Source organism: Malaclemys terrapin, chromosome 8, assembly GCF_027887155.1.
Source record: "Malaclemys terrapin pileata isolate rMalTer1 chromosome 8, rMalTer1.hap1, whole genome shotgun sequence".
Classification (NCBI taxonomy): Eukaryota; Metazoa; Chordata; order Testudines; family Emydidae; genus Malaclemys; species Malaclemys terrapin.
In genome coordinates, this window is record NC_071512.1 from 56295246 (window position 1) to 56310027 (window position 14782).

At 39.9% G+C, this 14782-nt stretch overlaps 1 protein-coding gene across 3 annotated transcripts in view; it reads left to right on the forward strand.

The window, feature by feature from the left end:
• SMG7 (SMG7 nonsense mediated mRNA decay factor) overlaps positions 1-14782 on the forward strand; it is a 110021-nt gene that overhangs the window by 50729 nt on the left and 44510 nt on the right. For 2 of the 3 annotated variants that reach the window (XM_054037129.1, XM_054037130.1), the window contains exons 5-10: positions 5117-5288; positions 6266-6337; positions 7427-7577; positions 8034-8169; positions 12385-12547; positions 12982-13138. In XM_054037129.1, the coding sequence (XP_053893104.1) occupies positions 5117-5288; positions 6266-6337; positions 7427-7577; positions 8034-8169; positions 12385-12547; positions 12982-13138 (851 nt within the window). Of the gene's footprint in view, positions 1-5116; positions 5289-6265; positions 6338-7426; positions 7578-8033; positions 8170-12384; positions 12548-12981; positions 13139-14782 lie in introns of those variants that run through there. The other variant, XM_054037131.1, reaches the window with a different exon arrangement.

Genomic DNA, 14782 nt, shown 5'->3' on the forward strand with positions numbered 1-14782 from the left:
GTGACGTGACCAGCATCATGGAGGAACTCTGGCAGAAGAAGGGATTGAATCCAGTTCTCCAGAGCACCTTTCAGCTGCCTTATCCCTGAGACCATCCTTTCCTTTCCTGCAATCCACTACATGCCTTTTAGGTCCTGTAACAAATAAGGGAGGGGTCCTACAGATGAGTCTCCTTCACTACACAAGGTGCTTGAGTTTGTAACCTTAATATTCCTCTAACATCGTTTTTTGGCATGTAATCTTAATAAACACAGCTACTACTGTTATTGGTCCCATAATTATCCCTCAGCAATCTTTTGACTTTTGAAGGAACACGAGTTGGGGGGATATTTCTGTGGGGATCAGCTGAATCCTCATAGATAGGGCCGTATCAAATTCATGGTCCATTTTCATCAATTTCACGATCATAGGAATTTTAAAATAGTAAATTTCATGATTTCAGCTATTTAAATCTGAAATTTCAAGGTGGTGTGTGTGTGTGGGACGGGGTCACAAGATTATTGTAGGAGGGTTGTGGTACTGCTACTCTTACTTCCGTGCTGCTGCTAGCGGTGGTGCTGCCTTCAGAACTGGGCTGCTGGAGAGCGGCGGCTGCTGGTCAGGAGCCCAGTTCTGAAGGCAGAGCTGCCACCAACAGCAGCGCCGAATTAAGAATGGCGTGGTGTGGTATTGCCACTCTTACTTCTGTGCTGCTGCCTTCAGAGTTGGGCTCTCAGTCAGCAACTACCACTCTCCGGCTGCCCAGCTCTGAAGGCAGCAGCACAGAAGTAAGAGTGGCATGGTATGGTATTGCTACCCTTACTTCTGCCCTGCTGCTGGCAGGGCACTGCCTTTAGAGCTGAGTGCCCAGCCAACAGGCACCGCTCTCCGGCCATCCAGCTCTGAGGGCAGCGCTGAAGTAAAGGATGGCAATACCTTGCATTCCACCCCTGCCTTAAAAATAACCTTGCAACCCCCCCCGAAACTCCTTTTTGGGTCAGGACCCCCAATTTGATAAATGCTGGTCTCCCCCGTGAAATCTGTGTAGTATAGGGTAAAAACATACAAAAGACCAGATTTCATGGTCCATGATGCGTTTTTCATGGCCGTGAATTTGGTAGGGCTGTACTCATTGGGCTGTTTAAAAACTATTATAAAACTGATGACTTTACATAGGTCATTCTGTTTAAAAAGTTGAAATTAAAATAATACTGTGGTGGAGATTTGACAACAGTAAAAGGGTTATGATTAATATTAAGGACACTCAACTCCCTTACACTCCTGATAATCCCAAACCTAGATATATTCATTTTATGCCTTTCCATTCCATGCAGAACGTAGGGCCTTCACCAGAGCCTTCCATCTTTGCCAGTCTCCTGCAGCAGTCTTCACTTCTTTCCATGTCATTTTGATAGCTTTCCGTTCTGCTTCTGTGGTGTGTTTCCATGTTATCCGTGGTCTAGGTTGCCACCTCTTGCCCTGAGGGTTCCTGTCCAATGCCTGCCTGTCATGATATTTTGGGTCTTTCCATGTATAGCCTAGCCATCTCCATTTTTGTTCCATAATATCCTGTTCTATTGGCTTTTGTTTCATTATTCTCCAGAGTTTTTCACCTTTTTGTTTTGGCCATCTGAGACTGAGGATTTGTCTAAGGCAGTTTTTCATGAAAATTTGTAATTTAGATTCCAAGTTTTAGCACCATATAGTAAGACCAACTTTACAGTGATGTTAAATATTCAAAGTTTAGTTTGGAGGACAAAATTTCTGTTTCTCCAGATTGGCTTTAGAATTACAAAAGCATGGCTGGCTTTTGCTATTCTGATTTTAATGTCTCTGTTCCACCTGTTGTACTTACAATGCTGCAAAGATATGTGACATGTCAGTCCTAGAAAGTATTATTGATGTTTCTTGTGTTGATTCTCATAATTTTAGTTTTCTTGGTGTTTGTCAACCCTACTAATTGTGCATAAATCTGGAGATCATTTGTGGTGGCTTACATGTCTGAGGGCATGGGATAGCAAGCTGATATCATCTGCAAAGTCAAGGTGCTCTAACTTTTATGTGAAAGTCCATTGTATGAGCCTTGGTTATTCTGTGGTCTCTCTCATTACCAGTCCACTACTAGTAAAAAGATCATAAGACGTGGTTTGTCTGATGCCTATAGGAACCACAACCCAGAATATCCAAAATATAGCAGCTTCATTTGCTGAATGAGGTCTGCTTAAATTCTGAATATGAGCAAAGCTAACATGGTTTTTCCTGCCCAACCGCATGAAGCATTATAACTTTAATTCAGTTTCTAGGAAGAGGAGTCCTTGTTCAGACAGTACTGTAGAACATGTGAGTTTTGATGGGTGAGGCAGAGAAGACTCTCCTGTCTCCTGGAGTTCTCTCTTTGGGATATCACTTATATTAATTGGCCAACTTCTGATAATCTGAGGGTTCTCATTGAGGCCTTACTTGTTTTTACACCTTTGTTTTTTGGAAGTATCTTTCCTCCCTGAAGTATGTTAACAACATAAAAGTAACATGAACTTTGTGGCATAGGCTCTCTTTCTTGCTCTGCTAATTGCAGTGCTAATTGATCGGCTTTTCATTTGGATACCTCACTCAAGCTACTTATGCTCAGGCGTGAAACTGCTGTGCAGATGGCATCTTTGAGAATGAATACCTATCACACTGTATATTGGAAGATCACCTCAAAGGTTTCTCTCCTCTTCATCAGTTGGAGATGTTCTGCTTTTAAGGGATTCTTTATCTTGCTTTTGTCCATATAAGAAGACTTTTCTTACTGTCTGAGCAAAAAGTACATTTTAAAATGTAACTATAATGTGCATGAAGCAAGAACTCCACATTTACCAAATGACTAAAGGTTCAAGTAGGCAGGGGTTGAGTTTTGTGGGCAGAGCTTGAAAAAGTACTGCTAGGTTTTTTTCATCCACTTTGTTCGCAGTTGAGAAGGATGAAATCCTCAATCTTGAGAAGCTGCTTTGAGGGACTTGACTCTTCAAGGAGCACCTAAATATAAATGCTTGATGCCATATGTATTTTCTGTGCTGCTGTTTTCTGTATTGTCTGGACAATTGAAGCAGACTTTGGTATCGCATTTCACCTCTTAACCTACAAGGCTGTTCATAGCTTCCCCATCTATGCACTATAACTTTGAAGATGGTTAGGCATGGACACATCTGTGCCTTTCTTGAGTCAAGAAAGTTGCGAAGTTGGAGACCATGACATCCAAGAACTCTGGGATATGAGCTTCCTGTCCCCATCAGCTGTACCAGCTACAGTTCCCTTTTGGGCTTCCTATGTAGGTTTAGCTGAGAATGGAAACATTCTGCTTATCCATCCTTGATAGTTTGGCCATGATCTATGTGTGACCCTTCATATCTCCAGCTGGAGAACATGCAGAGGTCAATGTTATGTCTTTAGTCTCCAAGCTAACACAAGTAGTCCTTCTTTGTTACTTAGTGGTAATTTTGATATACTAAGGCACATCAGAGGAGGATTTTTGAGTTTGTATGCCTTCAGAGGCTGTGTCTGAATTATTGTTAAAAGGACAAATGGAAGAAATGCTCTTACCTGTCCCTGCAATGCAATGTCTATTTCTGGATTATTGTTCTTTATTCATCACAAGACTAGTTCTGTATCGTTCTTTATTCACCATATCACATTTTAAGTTAAAAGTTTGAGTCTTCTGTCTTGGAGAAGGCTTATTATTCAGTATTTGCCTATTATGAATAAGGTGCTTCTCTTGGGAGACTCTTGAACCTTGCCAAGATGATGTAGCTCAAGACAGGTACTTTCCAAGAGATTACTCAGACTCTGGAAGATTGTGCCAAATACATAAATAAGAGTTGACTGTCTCAACTGCCTCTCTTTTTGATTCAGTTGTCTGCAGCTAATATGAAGCTAAAAGACACTTTATTCTCCTTATAAACCTTTTTTTTGGAAAAGTGAATTTACAGGACTGCAAAGCATTCCTTACATCTCTGTCCAGTTCTTAGTAATATGGCTGTACATAGGTATTTCCATTATGGTGAAACAAAATGCTCTTGGTTCAAGAGCTTCTGCCAGAAGCCTATAGGCAAAACTACAAAAGCATTGAAAAAGCAAAGCTCAGTCATTCCTCACAGTGAATGCTGATCTGAGGGAGTACTATTTGATTCAGTAACAACTGTCTCTGCTTTGGAACTTGAGTCTCTCACCAATAGTTTTTGGCTTGGTGTTCTATCACGTCAGGCAAAATGCCAGAGGATGCCATGAGCAACTAGAGAACTGGAGTGAACACACTCTCAGCTTTTATCTGAAGGGATAGGGATGTTAAAACTGTTGTAGTTAACATTCAGCTCTGCTCAATCAGATTAAAAATCCCTTCCCCTCTCAATTGCTCAGGTTTTAATTATATATTCCCTTTGCCTCTGGCAGTTGGACACAAGAGCTTCTTTTCCATAAAGAAACGGCCGTGCTCTCCTCCCATCCAAGTTTTTGCTTAGTGATCTTGGGTTTCATTAACAGTATTTTAAGGGAATGGGATCCTACACAGACTCTAAATTTTGTGTACTCTCAGCTTCTACAATGAAAGCAAAAAGCATAAGAAATTTTTCTTTCAAGCCTGTTTCTTGAACTCTTTGGACCATAGATAGCACAGTGTATTGACATGCTACAAAGAATTGGCAGTGTCTTGTCTTAAAGCCCATTGAACTAATCCTCTAAAGCAGTGGTTCTCAAACTTGGGCCACCACTTGTTCAGGGAAAGCCCCTGGCGGGCTGGGCCGGTTTGTTTACCTGCTGCATCCGCACATTCGGCCGATCGTGGCTCCCACTGGCCTGAATTCTTTACGCAAACTAGTCATTGGAGTCAGGAATTTGAAGGGAAAACCTTACTAGTAATTGCTGTTCTCAGAAAATATTTTAAAATGACCATAACAGATCTGCATCTGCTCTCTGCCCCCTACTTATCTACCTCTGGGCAGTGAGGTAAGGAGAACATGCCTTCTTTATGGAGGTGCTCTGTATGGTGGGGTATGCAACTCTGTTGTTGTTGTTGTTGTAGTATTTGCACTGCTGTATACTGTTACATTGCTGTGTTGATTACTGTCTGATTTTTATTATTAAACTAGGGCTTTTCTTCTAGTTATTACAGGAGCTGTGCACAGTGTTTAATGTAGACTTGCCCTGCCGTGTGAAGTCCTCCCAGCTGGGAATTATCAGCAATAAACAGACGCACACCAGCGCCATTGTGAAGCCGCAGTCTAGCTCCTGCTCATACATCTGCCAGCACTGCCTTGTCCACCTTGGAGACATTGGTGAGTGTTTGGAGCAAGGAGAGATGAGTTGCTCTGTATCGCATAAACTTGGAAAGGAATCTGTGCAACCTGTGCTGCTGCTAGGCCAACCTTGAACTGCTGCCTGTAGACTGAACAGTTTGAAGAGGTTGAAAGGTCTGAAATGTCATGCTGGGGTGTTAGAGACCTTGAAAGACTGTGATGCAAGAATGCAGTGATATTATGAAGAGTAGCTTTCTAATGATTTGCTTAGACTTGTGTTTTCATCTAGAGGAGCTCTGATTGTTGCAGAGTCAGACAGTGAAAAGTAGAAACCTGTTAAATTGCAAGAGCTATTACAAGAATTTGTGTTGCAACAAGATGGCACATTTAACAGGCATTCATATTAGAGACAGCCTATATTAAACAGTCTTTCCTACAAAGAATATGGTAAGAAGTCTAACTTTCATAAACCTGGCTGTTTTATTTTGCATCCAGGTACACTTAAGTTCAACAGGTTTATTCCATTTATAATTTTATTGTGGTGCTTTACATATTTTGATTATATAATCCACACTAGATTAAACATTTTGTAGATAGGGTTATTTTAAAAGGCAACCTGCAACTACATTAAAATAACCTAGCATTTCTAGGTATTGAATGCTCCTAGTGTCAAGAGGTATGAGGAGCATTCACAACTTTTTGTGTAATGTGTCTGGCACAGTGTATTTGAGGGTATTGAATAAGAGTTGGTGATCTGTGACTTTTGGACCTGAAAGAGGAGTGGGAAAGGGAGGGCAACTAAAAGTGTATTGATGTTTCTTGTGCTATTATGGGTATTTGGTATGTAATTCTACTGTTTGTTTTAAAGTATTTGCAAGACATTTATGGGTCTCCTCAAATAAATTGTATGTACTTGTAATCTGCAGGACCACATACTTTGAAATGTTGAGGAGAGTTTATCCCGCTGAGCAGCAAGACAAACTGCTGTCTAAACTTGCCTTTCTTTCCTTTTTTAGCTCGCTACAGGAATCAGACCAGCCAGGCAGAGTCCTACTATAGACATGCAGCTCAGCTTGTTCCTTCCAATGGTGAGTCTGAGATGCCTCTATTCTGCTGAGTTTACTATCCCAAATCCGTATTTAAGGCATTACCTTTTTTTCTCTCTATAGAAAATGGAGAAATAGTTTAAGATCTTGACTATTAAAAAAAATAAAATACCAGCAACAAGTTACAGTAAAACCTTGATAATTCACACTTCACTAATCTGCATGCACCATAGTTCACATACAATCGGTTTTCATTTCTCAAAGGTTTTAATAGCAAAATATTATAGTGAGGTCTCATAGTTACAGAATATGCTACACTACATTTATGCATTTTGTATGAAGTATTATTAAACCTATACTGCACTTGTCAAATGAACAAGCATTTTTTTGCTTTCTTTAATTGTTTACTTACTAATAAATAAAATTCAGTAATTCACAGTGGGTCTCCAAGTTACTCATACAAGTTTGAGGTGGTTCTCTAGTTCAGCCTTCTGACTCTTATTTTCCTCCTAATCTCTCTCCTTATGCAGGTGCAGTGATCTAGTAGTGAACAGAACTAATTCAACTACAATGAATAGAATACAAATTCCCATGTGCTGCAGGTTGCTCTGTAGCAAAAATGCAAACTACTTTTATGAGCCACACCCTCCGGACTCAGTTACTGCAGTAGTCATCTAAAACTGACTTTTAAATCTTTGGAGCTGTCTTTTTTGTCCGGTGTATTTTAAATTGTATTACATCAGTAACTTCTAATAGATTCTGATTGGTATGTTAGAGGCAAAACTTTGTCTGGCCTTGACTGTACCTTCCTGCTTAGACAAAGTTTTTTATTAAGTCATTTACATCTGTTTTTACATTTAATGGATTTGTGAAAATTTGAACCAGGAGTTCTGTAGCTTGTGAATTATAGCAGTGCTGAGATGGGGTGAATAATTGGTTCAGCAAATTAATTTGAATCTGATCTGTATAAAGGAGATATATATACTTTAAATGGAAGCTTGCTGTCCTTATAGCCAAGTTTTAGATTGAAATAAAGATTCTTTCCTAGAGCAAATAGAGGGAAAAGCTTTGTTACAGTTAAAGAGAAGATCACTTCACTCCATGAAAAATTGTCATCCTCTTCTCCCCTAGGTCAGCCTTACAATCAGTTGGCTATTTTAGCTTCCTCCAAAGGAGACCACCTGACCACAATTTTCTACTACTGCAGAAGCATTGCTGTGAAGTTCCCTTTCCCAGCTGCCTCCACTAATCTACAAAAAGCACTTTCTAAAGCACTGGAAAGGTGAGGCTGATCTGTTCTAGGGAGTGAGTAGTTATTCATATCTAACACTCCCTTTGACTCTGTCCTGGCAAGTATTCCCTCCCTTATTTGGTGTGTCTGTGTGTATACCCACCACGGATAAGCATTCATAATACCAAATGTGCACACAGGAGTAGGAGATCACTGACCCCTGTTCCAGCCACATCCGCCTTATATATGTATTGAGAGGGAGGTACCTGTATCTGAGATACTCTCGGGTGGGAGCACTATTGGAGGCAAGTGCACTATATCAAGTACCAACACATCTCTTGGGTAGGGGCAGTCAATAGTGGAAACTACCTCTTCTCTCTCACACCCCTGTCCTTTCTCTGAGAAGGGGGTGCAGGTATTAGCATTGTTTCTGCCTGGAAGATCGTTCGTGTATGCAGCTATGTCTATTTACAAAGACTGAAGCCAACTATTTCTCTCAAACTGCAGTCGGGATGAGGTGAAGACTCGATGGGGTGTGTCTGACTTCATCAAGGCGTTTATTAAGTTCCATGGCCATGTGTATCTGAGTAAGGGCTTGGAGAAGCTGAGCCCTCTTCGAGAGAGGCTGGAGGAACAGTTCAAGGTTAGTGCCACAAAAAATTCCTAATTTTTCACTTTGGAAATCTAACATCTATCCAGGAATCCATGTGAAAACATGTTCCTTTAAGAAAACTGACAAAGTATTTCTGACCAGAGGATAAGTGTTTTGCACACTGAAATAGAACATGATATGCATGAGTAGGGCCCTACCAAATTCCATTCTGGTCTATTTTGGTTAATTTCATGGTCTTAGGATTTTTAAAATCATAAATTTCATGATTTCACCTATTAAAATCTGAAATTTCATGGTGTTGTAGCTGTAGAGGTCCTGACCCAAAAGGGAGTTGCAGGGGGGTTGCAAAGTTATTGTAGGGGAGGGGGGGTTTGCAGTACTGCTGAACTTACTTCTGCGTTGCTGGCGGTGGCGCTGCTTTTGGAGCTGGGCAGCTGCTGGCCGGGAGCCTAGCTCTGAAGTATGGTATGTTATTGCCACCCTTTACTTCTGCACTGCTACCTGCAGAGCTGGGCCCTCAGTCAGCAGCCGCCACTCTCTGGCCATACAGCTTTGAAGGCAGCAATGCAGAAGTAAGGTTGGCAATACCGCAACCTCTCTAAAATAACCCTCTGACTTCCCTGCAATTCCCTTTTGGGTCAGGACTTCCAATTTGAGGCATGCTAGTCTCCCCCTTGAAATCTTTATAGTACAGGGTAAAAGCACACAATACCAGATTTCACTGGGGGAGACCAGATTTCACGGTCCGTAACACATTTTTCATGGCTGTGAATTTGGTAGGGCCCTACACATGAGGTGGTAATAGTCAGCAGGCTGCAAAGATTTGGTGGTGAGGCTGATAATGGTCAGCCCTACTCACCTACACAGACAGCATGATTTTTTTCTCCAGTTTAACATTGTTTACCCAAATGTGTTCTTCTGTTTCGGAGACAAAAGGTTAATTAAAATTTAATTAAACGTTTTAAACATTTGCTGCATTCTGAGCTTGGAGTGCCACATTTGATTCTCTGCTTTTTGAACTGGATGATCGCAAGAGATTTTGTGAAAAGCAATTTCTCCCAACTCCTACCGTTTCATCTGAGAGGAGTCTTCTTTAAATTCTTTAGTAAACTCTGAACCAAGAGCTTCCTTCTCTGATTTCCTACATTTACTCTTTAGTAGTAGTTAAGAATGTTTTAACCCTGCTCAAGCTGCCTGCCTCTCCTGCTGGCAAAGTTTATACTTGAAAGCAATGTTTTGAAAGCCTTCAGTTCTGTGCATGGAGTGGAACCATTCAAAACTGAGATGTCTCCTCTGTAAAGTAAGAGTAACCAGTAATTAAGCACATAGCTCATAAGTTTAAAACTGCTACATTCTCTAATTTAAATAGATGAGCTTTTTTATTTTTACTCCAGACAATGTGACTTAGCTAGATAAAATTTAAAACCACAACAGACCTTCCCACCACCCCTCTAACTGTTCATCACTGGTTCTTTTCCTAATTTTAGCCATTTTATAAATGATAATTACTAATAAGCATTGTGGAAAGTATGTACAGTGCTCAGGCATATGGAAGGCTCTGCGGTACTGAACACATCCAAGATGTGCAAGAACTAATTACACCCTGACTTTGTGCACTACATTGTGCTGTATATATAAGCAACATGTTCTGTAACATGGCATTTGCTACACTGAGCTGAATAATTTTAGCTTCCTCCTCCCCATGATGTAAGAAAATCATTTCATCTAGCTGGGTTGTGAAGTGAAGCATGAAATCGTAGATACCTATGGCTGGGAAGGACCTTTAGATGTCAAGTCCGGCACCCTACAATGAGGCAGCACCAAGTAAACCTAGACCGTCCCTGGCAGGTGTTTGTCCAACCTGTTCTTAAAAACCTCCAATGAGTCCACAACCTCCCTTGGAAGCCTATTCTAGAGCTTGACTGTCCTTATAGTTTTTTCCTAATATCTAACCTAAATCTCCTTTGCTGCAGATTAAGCCATTTACTACTTGTCCTACTTTCACTGCACTTGGAGAACAATAGATCATTGTCCTTTTTATAACTGCCCTTAATATATTTGAAGACTATCAGGTTTCCCTCAGTCTATTTTTCTGAAGACTAAAAAGCCTAGTCTTTTTAACATTTCCTCATATGTCAGGTTTTCTAAACCTTTTATCATTTTTGTTCCTCTCTTCTGGACTCTCTCCAGTTTGTCCTCATCTTTCCTAAAGTATGGCACCTATAATTGGCCAGTACTCCAGCTTAGGGCCCCACCTGTGCCAAGTAGAGTGGGACAATTACCTCCTGTGTCATAGATAGGACATTCCTGGTAATACGCCCCAGAATTATATTAGCTTTTTTTGCAACTGCATTACAGTGTCGACTCGTATTCAATTTGTGATCCAGTGTAACCTCAAGATCCTCTTCAGGATTACTAGCCAGTTATTCCCCCTTTTGTAGTGGTGCATTTGATTTTTTTTTTTTTTTTTTTCGCACTTGTTTTTAATTAATTTCATCTTGTTGATTTCAGTCTAATTCCCCAATTTGTCAAGGTAGTTTTGAATTCTAATCCTGTCCTCCGTGCAACCCTCTCAGCTTGGTGTCACCCACAAATTTTATAAGAATACTTTCCATTCCTTTATCCAAGTCATTAATGAAAATATTGAATAGTACCAGACCCAGGACTGACCACTGTGGTACCCACTAGTTACATTCTTCCACTTTGACAGCAAACTATTGATAACTACTCTTTGGTTATGGTCTTTCAACCAGTTGTGCAACCACTGTATAGTAATTGTATGTAGACTACTTTCCCTAGTTTGCTTATGAGAATGTCCTGGTGGACTGTCAAAAGCTTTACTAAAATTAAGATGTATCAGATCTACTGCTTTCCCCTATCTGCTGGGCCAGTTAGGCTTGACTGGTCTATAATTCCCCAGGTCCTCTTTTTGTTCCTCTTTTTAAAGATAGGTACTATGTTTGGCCTTCAGTACTCTGGAACCTCACCCATCCTTCGTGAGCTCTCAAAGATAATTGCTAATGGTTGTGAGATTGCTTCAGCTAGTTCTTTCAATACCCTAGGATGAATTTCATCGGGCCCTGCTGAATATATCTAACTTAATTTGTTCGTTCCCTGTGTTGGCTTGCATTCCTTTCTCCTTGTTAATATTAACTGCATTGAGTATCTGGTCACGATTAACCTTTTTAGTGAAGACTGAAGCAAAATGGGCATTTAACAGCTCAGCCTTCTGGATGTCAGGAAACTGATGAATTACAATGGGCTATATTTTCAGAAATATTTTCAGCTATACGGTACTGTGTGGTTGGTCATGCTGCTAAACTCGAAGCTCTCTTTACATCCCAAAATTATAGGGTTAGGACTGTTCAACAAAACCAGCAGTCTCATTATGCTTCTGACTCCAGTTGTAGAATCTAGGGTGCTATATGCTCTTAGGCAAAAAACAAACTGGGCATGGGGCTCAGAAAAGTCATTTTTCCACTTAGGCAACTAACTGTAGCTCATTATGTGATTATTATTATTATTATTATTATTTTGTCTAAATTGATTGTGGTGCTAGATTGGATATCAGTCCTTATCACAGTGCATCAGAAAGGTTTAAAGTTAGTCTTCATCTGCCAAAGAATGGCAGGTGTCTAGTGTTACTGTACTTAGTGAAGTAAGATAATTTTTGTAAACATCATGTGCGATTTTCATCACTATTAATAGTTCTGTCCCATGGGATTAAATATGGAAACACTCATAATGCATAACTATACATCATGGTTGATTTACCTGATTTATCTGTAAAAATCTTAATCATGACACTACATTTGCTGCTCTTTCATTTTTTTGAAAGAGAAAAAGATTAGCTGGTATGTTTCTGTGCAGTTTGCATAGTCCCACATTTTAGTGTAATCACTCTATTGCATGTTACATTTAAACTACATGGAGTGGGCCAGTCCCCCACAGTACATTCCATGTTATGTATGCAGGTGTTGAGGTCTAGCAAAGTCTGTCAGACTTAACTGAGCCCTTCTTATGCCGTCTTAAGGGTATGTTTGCGTTGGAGGGATAATTTGCTATTAGGGATTATCTAATAGCACTTGAAAAACATTTAGGATGAGTGCCTACTCCCCAGTGGCTGAACCATTGCTAATGCAGTACAGGAGTAACCACAAATCTGAAATGTCAGTCAACTAACCCTTTCAAATGCGTTCTTGCTGGGTTACAGTACACACACTTGTATATATTTCTTTGTTACAGAGGTTGTTATTCCAAAAAGCCTTCAACTCTCAGCAGTTAGTTCATATTACTGTCATCAACCTGTTTCAACTGCATCATCTGCGAGATTTTAGCAATGAAACTGAACAGCATAGTTACAGCCAGGATGAGCAGCTCTGCTGGACACAGCTACTTGCCCTCTTCAGTAAGTACTGAGACTCCAATTTTTTTGTTGTTCTTTGCTTCCTTATAGTATACATTTAAAATGGATTGTGTTCTCCCCCCCCCCGATTCCCTCCCCCCTTCCAAATTCAGTTTTCTGTTTTTTTCCTTTGATTCACTTGTAAGAAGATACTTACCTATTTGTCCTACTGAATCTACCACCTCTCTTCAGTTGTCAACAGAGCCTTTTTAGGAAAAACAATTCAAAAAGCTAATGTCTGAACTTTGTGGTAAGAAGTAGTACATTGAAAATAAGATCTTATGATCTGCCAGTGGAATCTTTAAACTAAAATCAGTAGGGTGATTTGTTCTAAATAAATAGCCCTTCAAAATAGTGATTTATGGTGTAACACTTCTTAATTAGATTGTTGCTCAGTTTTAAAAGTTGTTATGGATTCCTCTATGTTGTCCTTTCAGTTTCCTTTCTTGGAGTCCTGTGCAAGTGTCCACTGCAGAATGACTTCCAGGAAGAGTCTTGGGGTGCATACCCGCTTCCTGCTGTAAAGGTCTCGATGGACTGGCTGAAACTTAGACCCAGTGTCTTCCAGGAGCCAGTAGTTGATGAAAGACAGTAGTGAGTCTCTCTTTTGATACAATTTTTTCTTTTTTCTTTCAGTCAGTTGTGTAAGGTGATAGTGACTAAAGGAGAATTAATGGTAGTGAAGAAATAGACTGGGTCCCTTAACTGTTCATTTACAGACACTGAGGTTTTTAAAAGTACAGAATTTTTGTAAAGAAAAGTGAGGGTTCTGGGTGTTAAACTATATATAGTATTTGCAAATATGTAACCATTGTTTTTAGATTTTATTCATAGGGTTTTTTTGTTTGTTTGTTTTTTAAGGCTAGAAGAGACCATTTGAAACATCTAATCTGACTCCTGCATAACATAAGCCAAACAACCTCACCCAGTAATCTGTGTTGGTTTTTTGTACTCGCTCAGTTAGATGTACTGAGGCAGATGGCTGTAAAATGATTTTCCCATAGTCCTACATTGAGGCTGGATGTTGCTAGAATCCAAGATTCTCTCATAATCTTCAATTTTGTACTGAAGGTCAGCACAGAGAGCATCTCATGGTGTTGCTATACTTTATACCCGTAGTACCATAATTATAGGCTTTTTGTGGCACTACCCAGTCTATTCTATAACTATAGCAATTGTTTAATTTTGTTTGGCTCTATGGATGTTTTTTTTTTCAACATCTAAGTGGCTATTATTGACATACATGTATAAATACTTTTCTTGGGATGTCTTTAAAAACACCAAGGTGAAGTACAGTGACTGGATTGATTGGCACTGCCTGAATAAATGTTAATCTTCACAGTAAGAATAGAATATTGTATACCTTAATAAAGAGAAGGCTGCTGTAATCCTGGGAGTAAGTGGCAACAGTGGACAGAGCCCTACAAAAGCAGTGGGTATAGCATAGAACTGGGAGTCTGGAGATATAGTCTGTTACTTGCTCAGCCCCTAATTGAGTGGCCTTGGGCAAGTCACTTAACCTATCTCTGCACCTCAGTTCCCTGATTGTCAAATAGGGATTATAGTGCTTACTCCCCACTGAAAAGTGCTTTGAAATCTGCCCTTAAAAAGTGTTATGTTATCTCCAACAGTCACTCAAAATTTAAAAAAAAAATAGCTCAGGGAAATTTTTATCTTTCCATAAACTTCCTGCTTCAAAAGATAAAGACATCACTCCATGCTTCATTTTGCCAAATCACAGGCCCAGGATAATGAAACAGAAATCTGAGTTCAACAGTTTTTCAAGTTGTTCCATCCTATATTCAGTTTCCTTTTATAGACTGCAAGTGTCATTTTAAGGGTTTTTAAAAAGAGGCTTATGAAAAAAAACTTGAGTTAAAATTGAGTAAAATTGACAGATATTAAGTTCTTCATTGATGGGTTGTCCACATGGATTCCTCTCTTACTGCAGATGCACCCCATGCACCTGAGATCAGATTCTTCTGGCTATCTGTTTCTACAACTTGCAGGTTCTTTCCATCTCCACCTAACCCCCCAAGTTCTTCCTTACCACACTTGGCAGAGAGATGGAATCCTTTCAGTCTGCCTGCTTCTCTTCAGTTCAGTTGCAGTGAGTGTTTAGGGTATACAGTTGTCAGGTTGTTAACTTTTAGACTGCCTGTTGGTTTTAAAGTATTTTTTTTACTACTTTCTTTTACTAATTTTTCATAAATAATAGGCTTGGATCCGCCTCCTCTC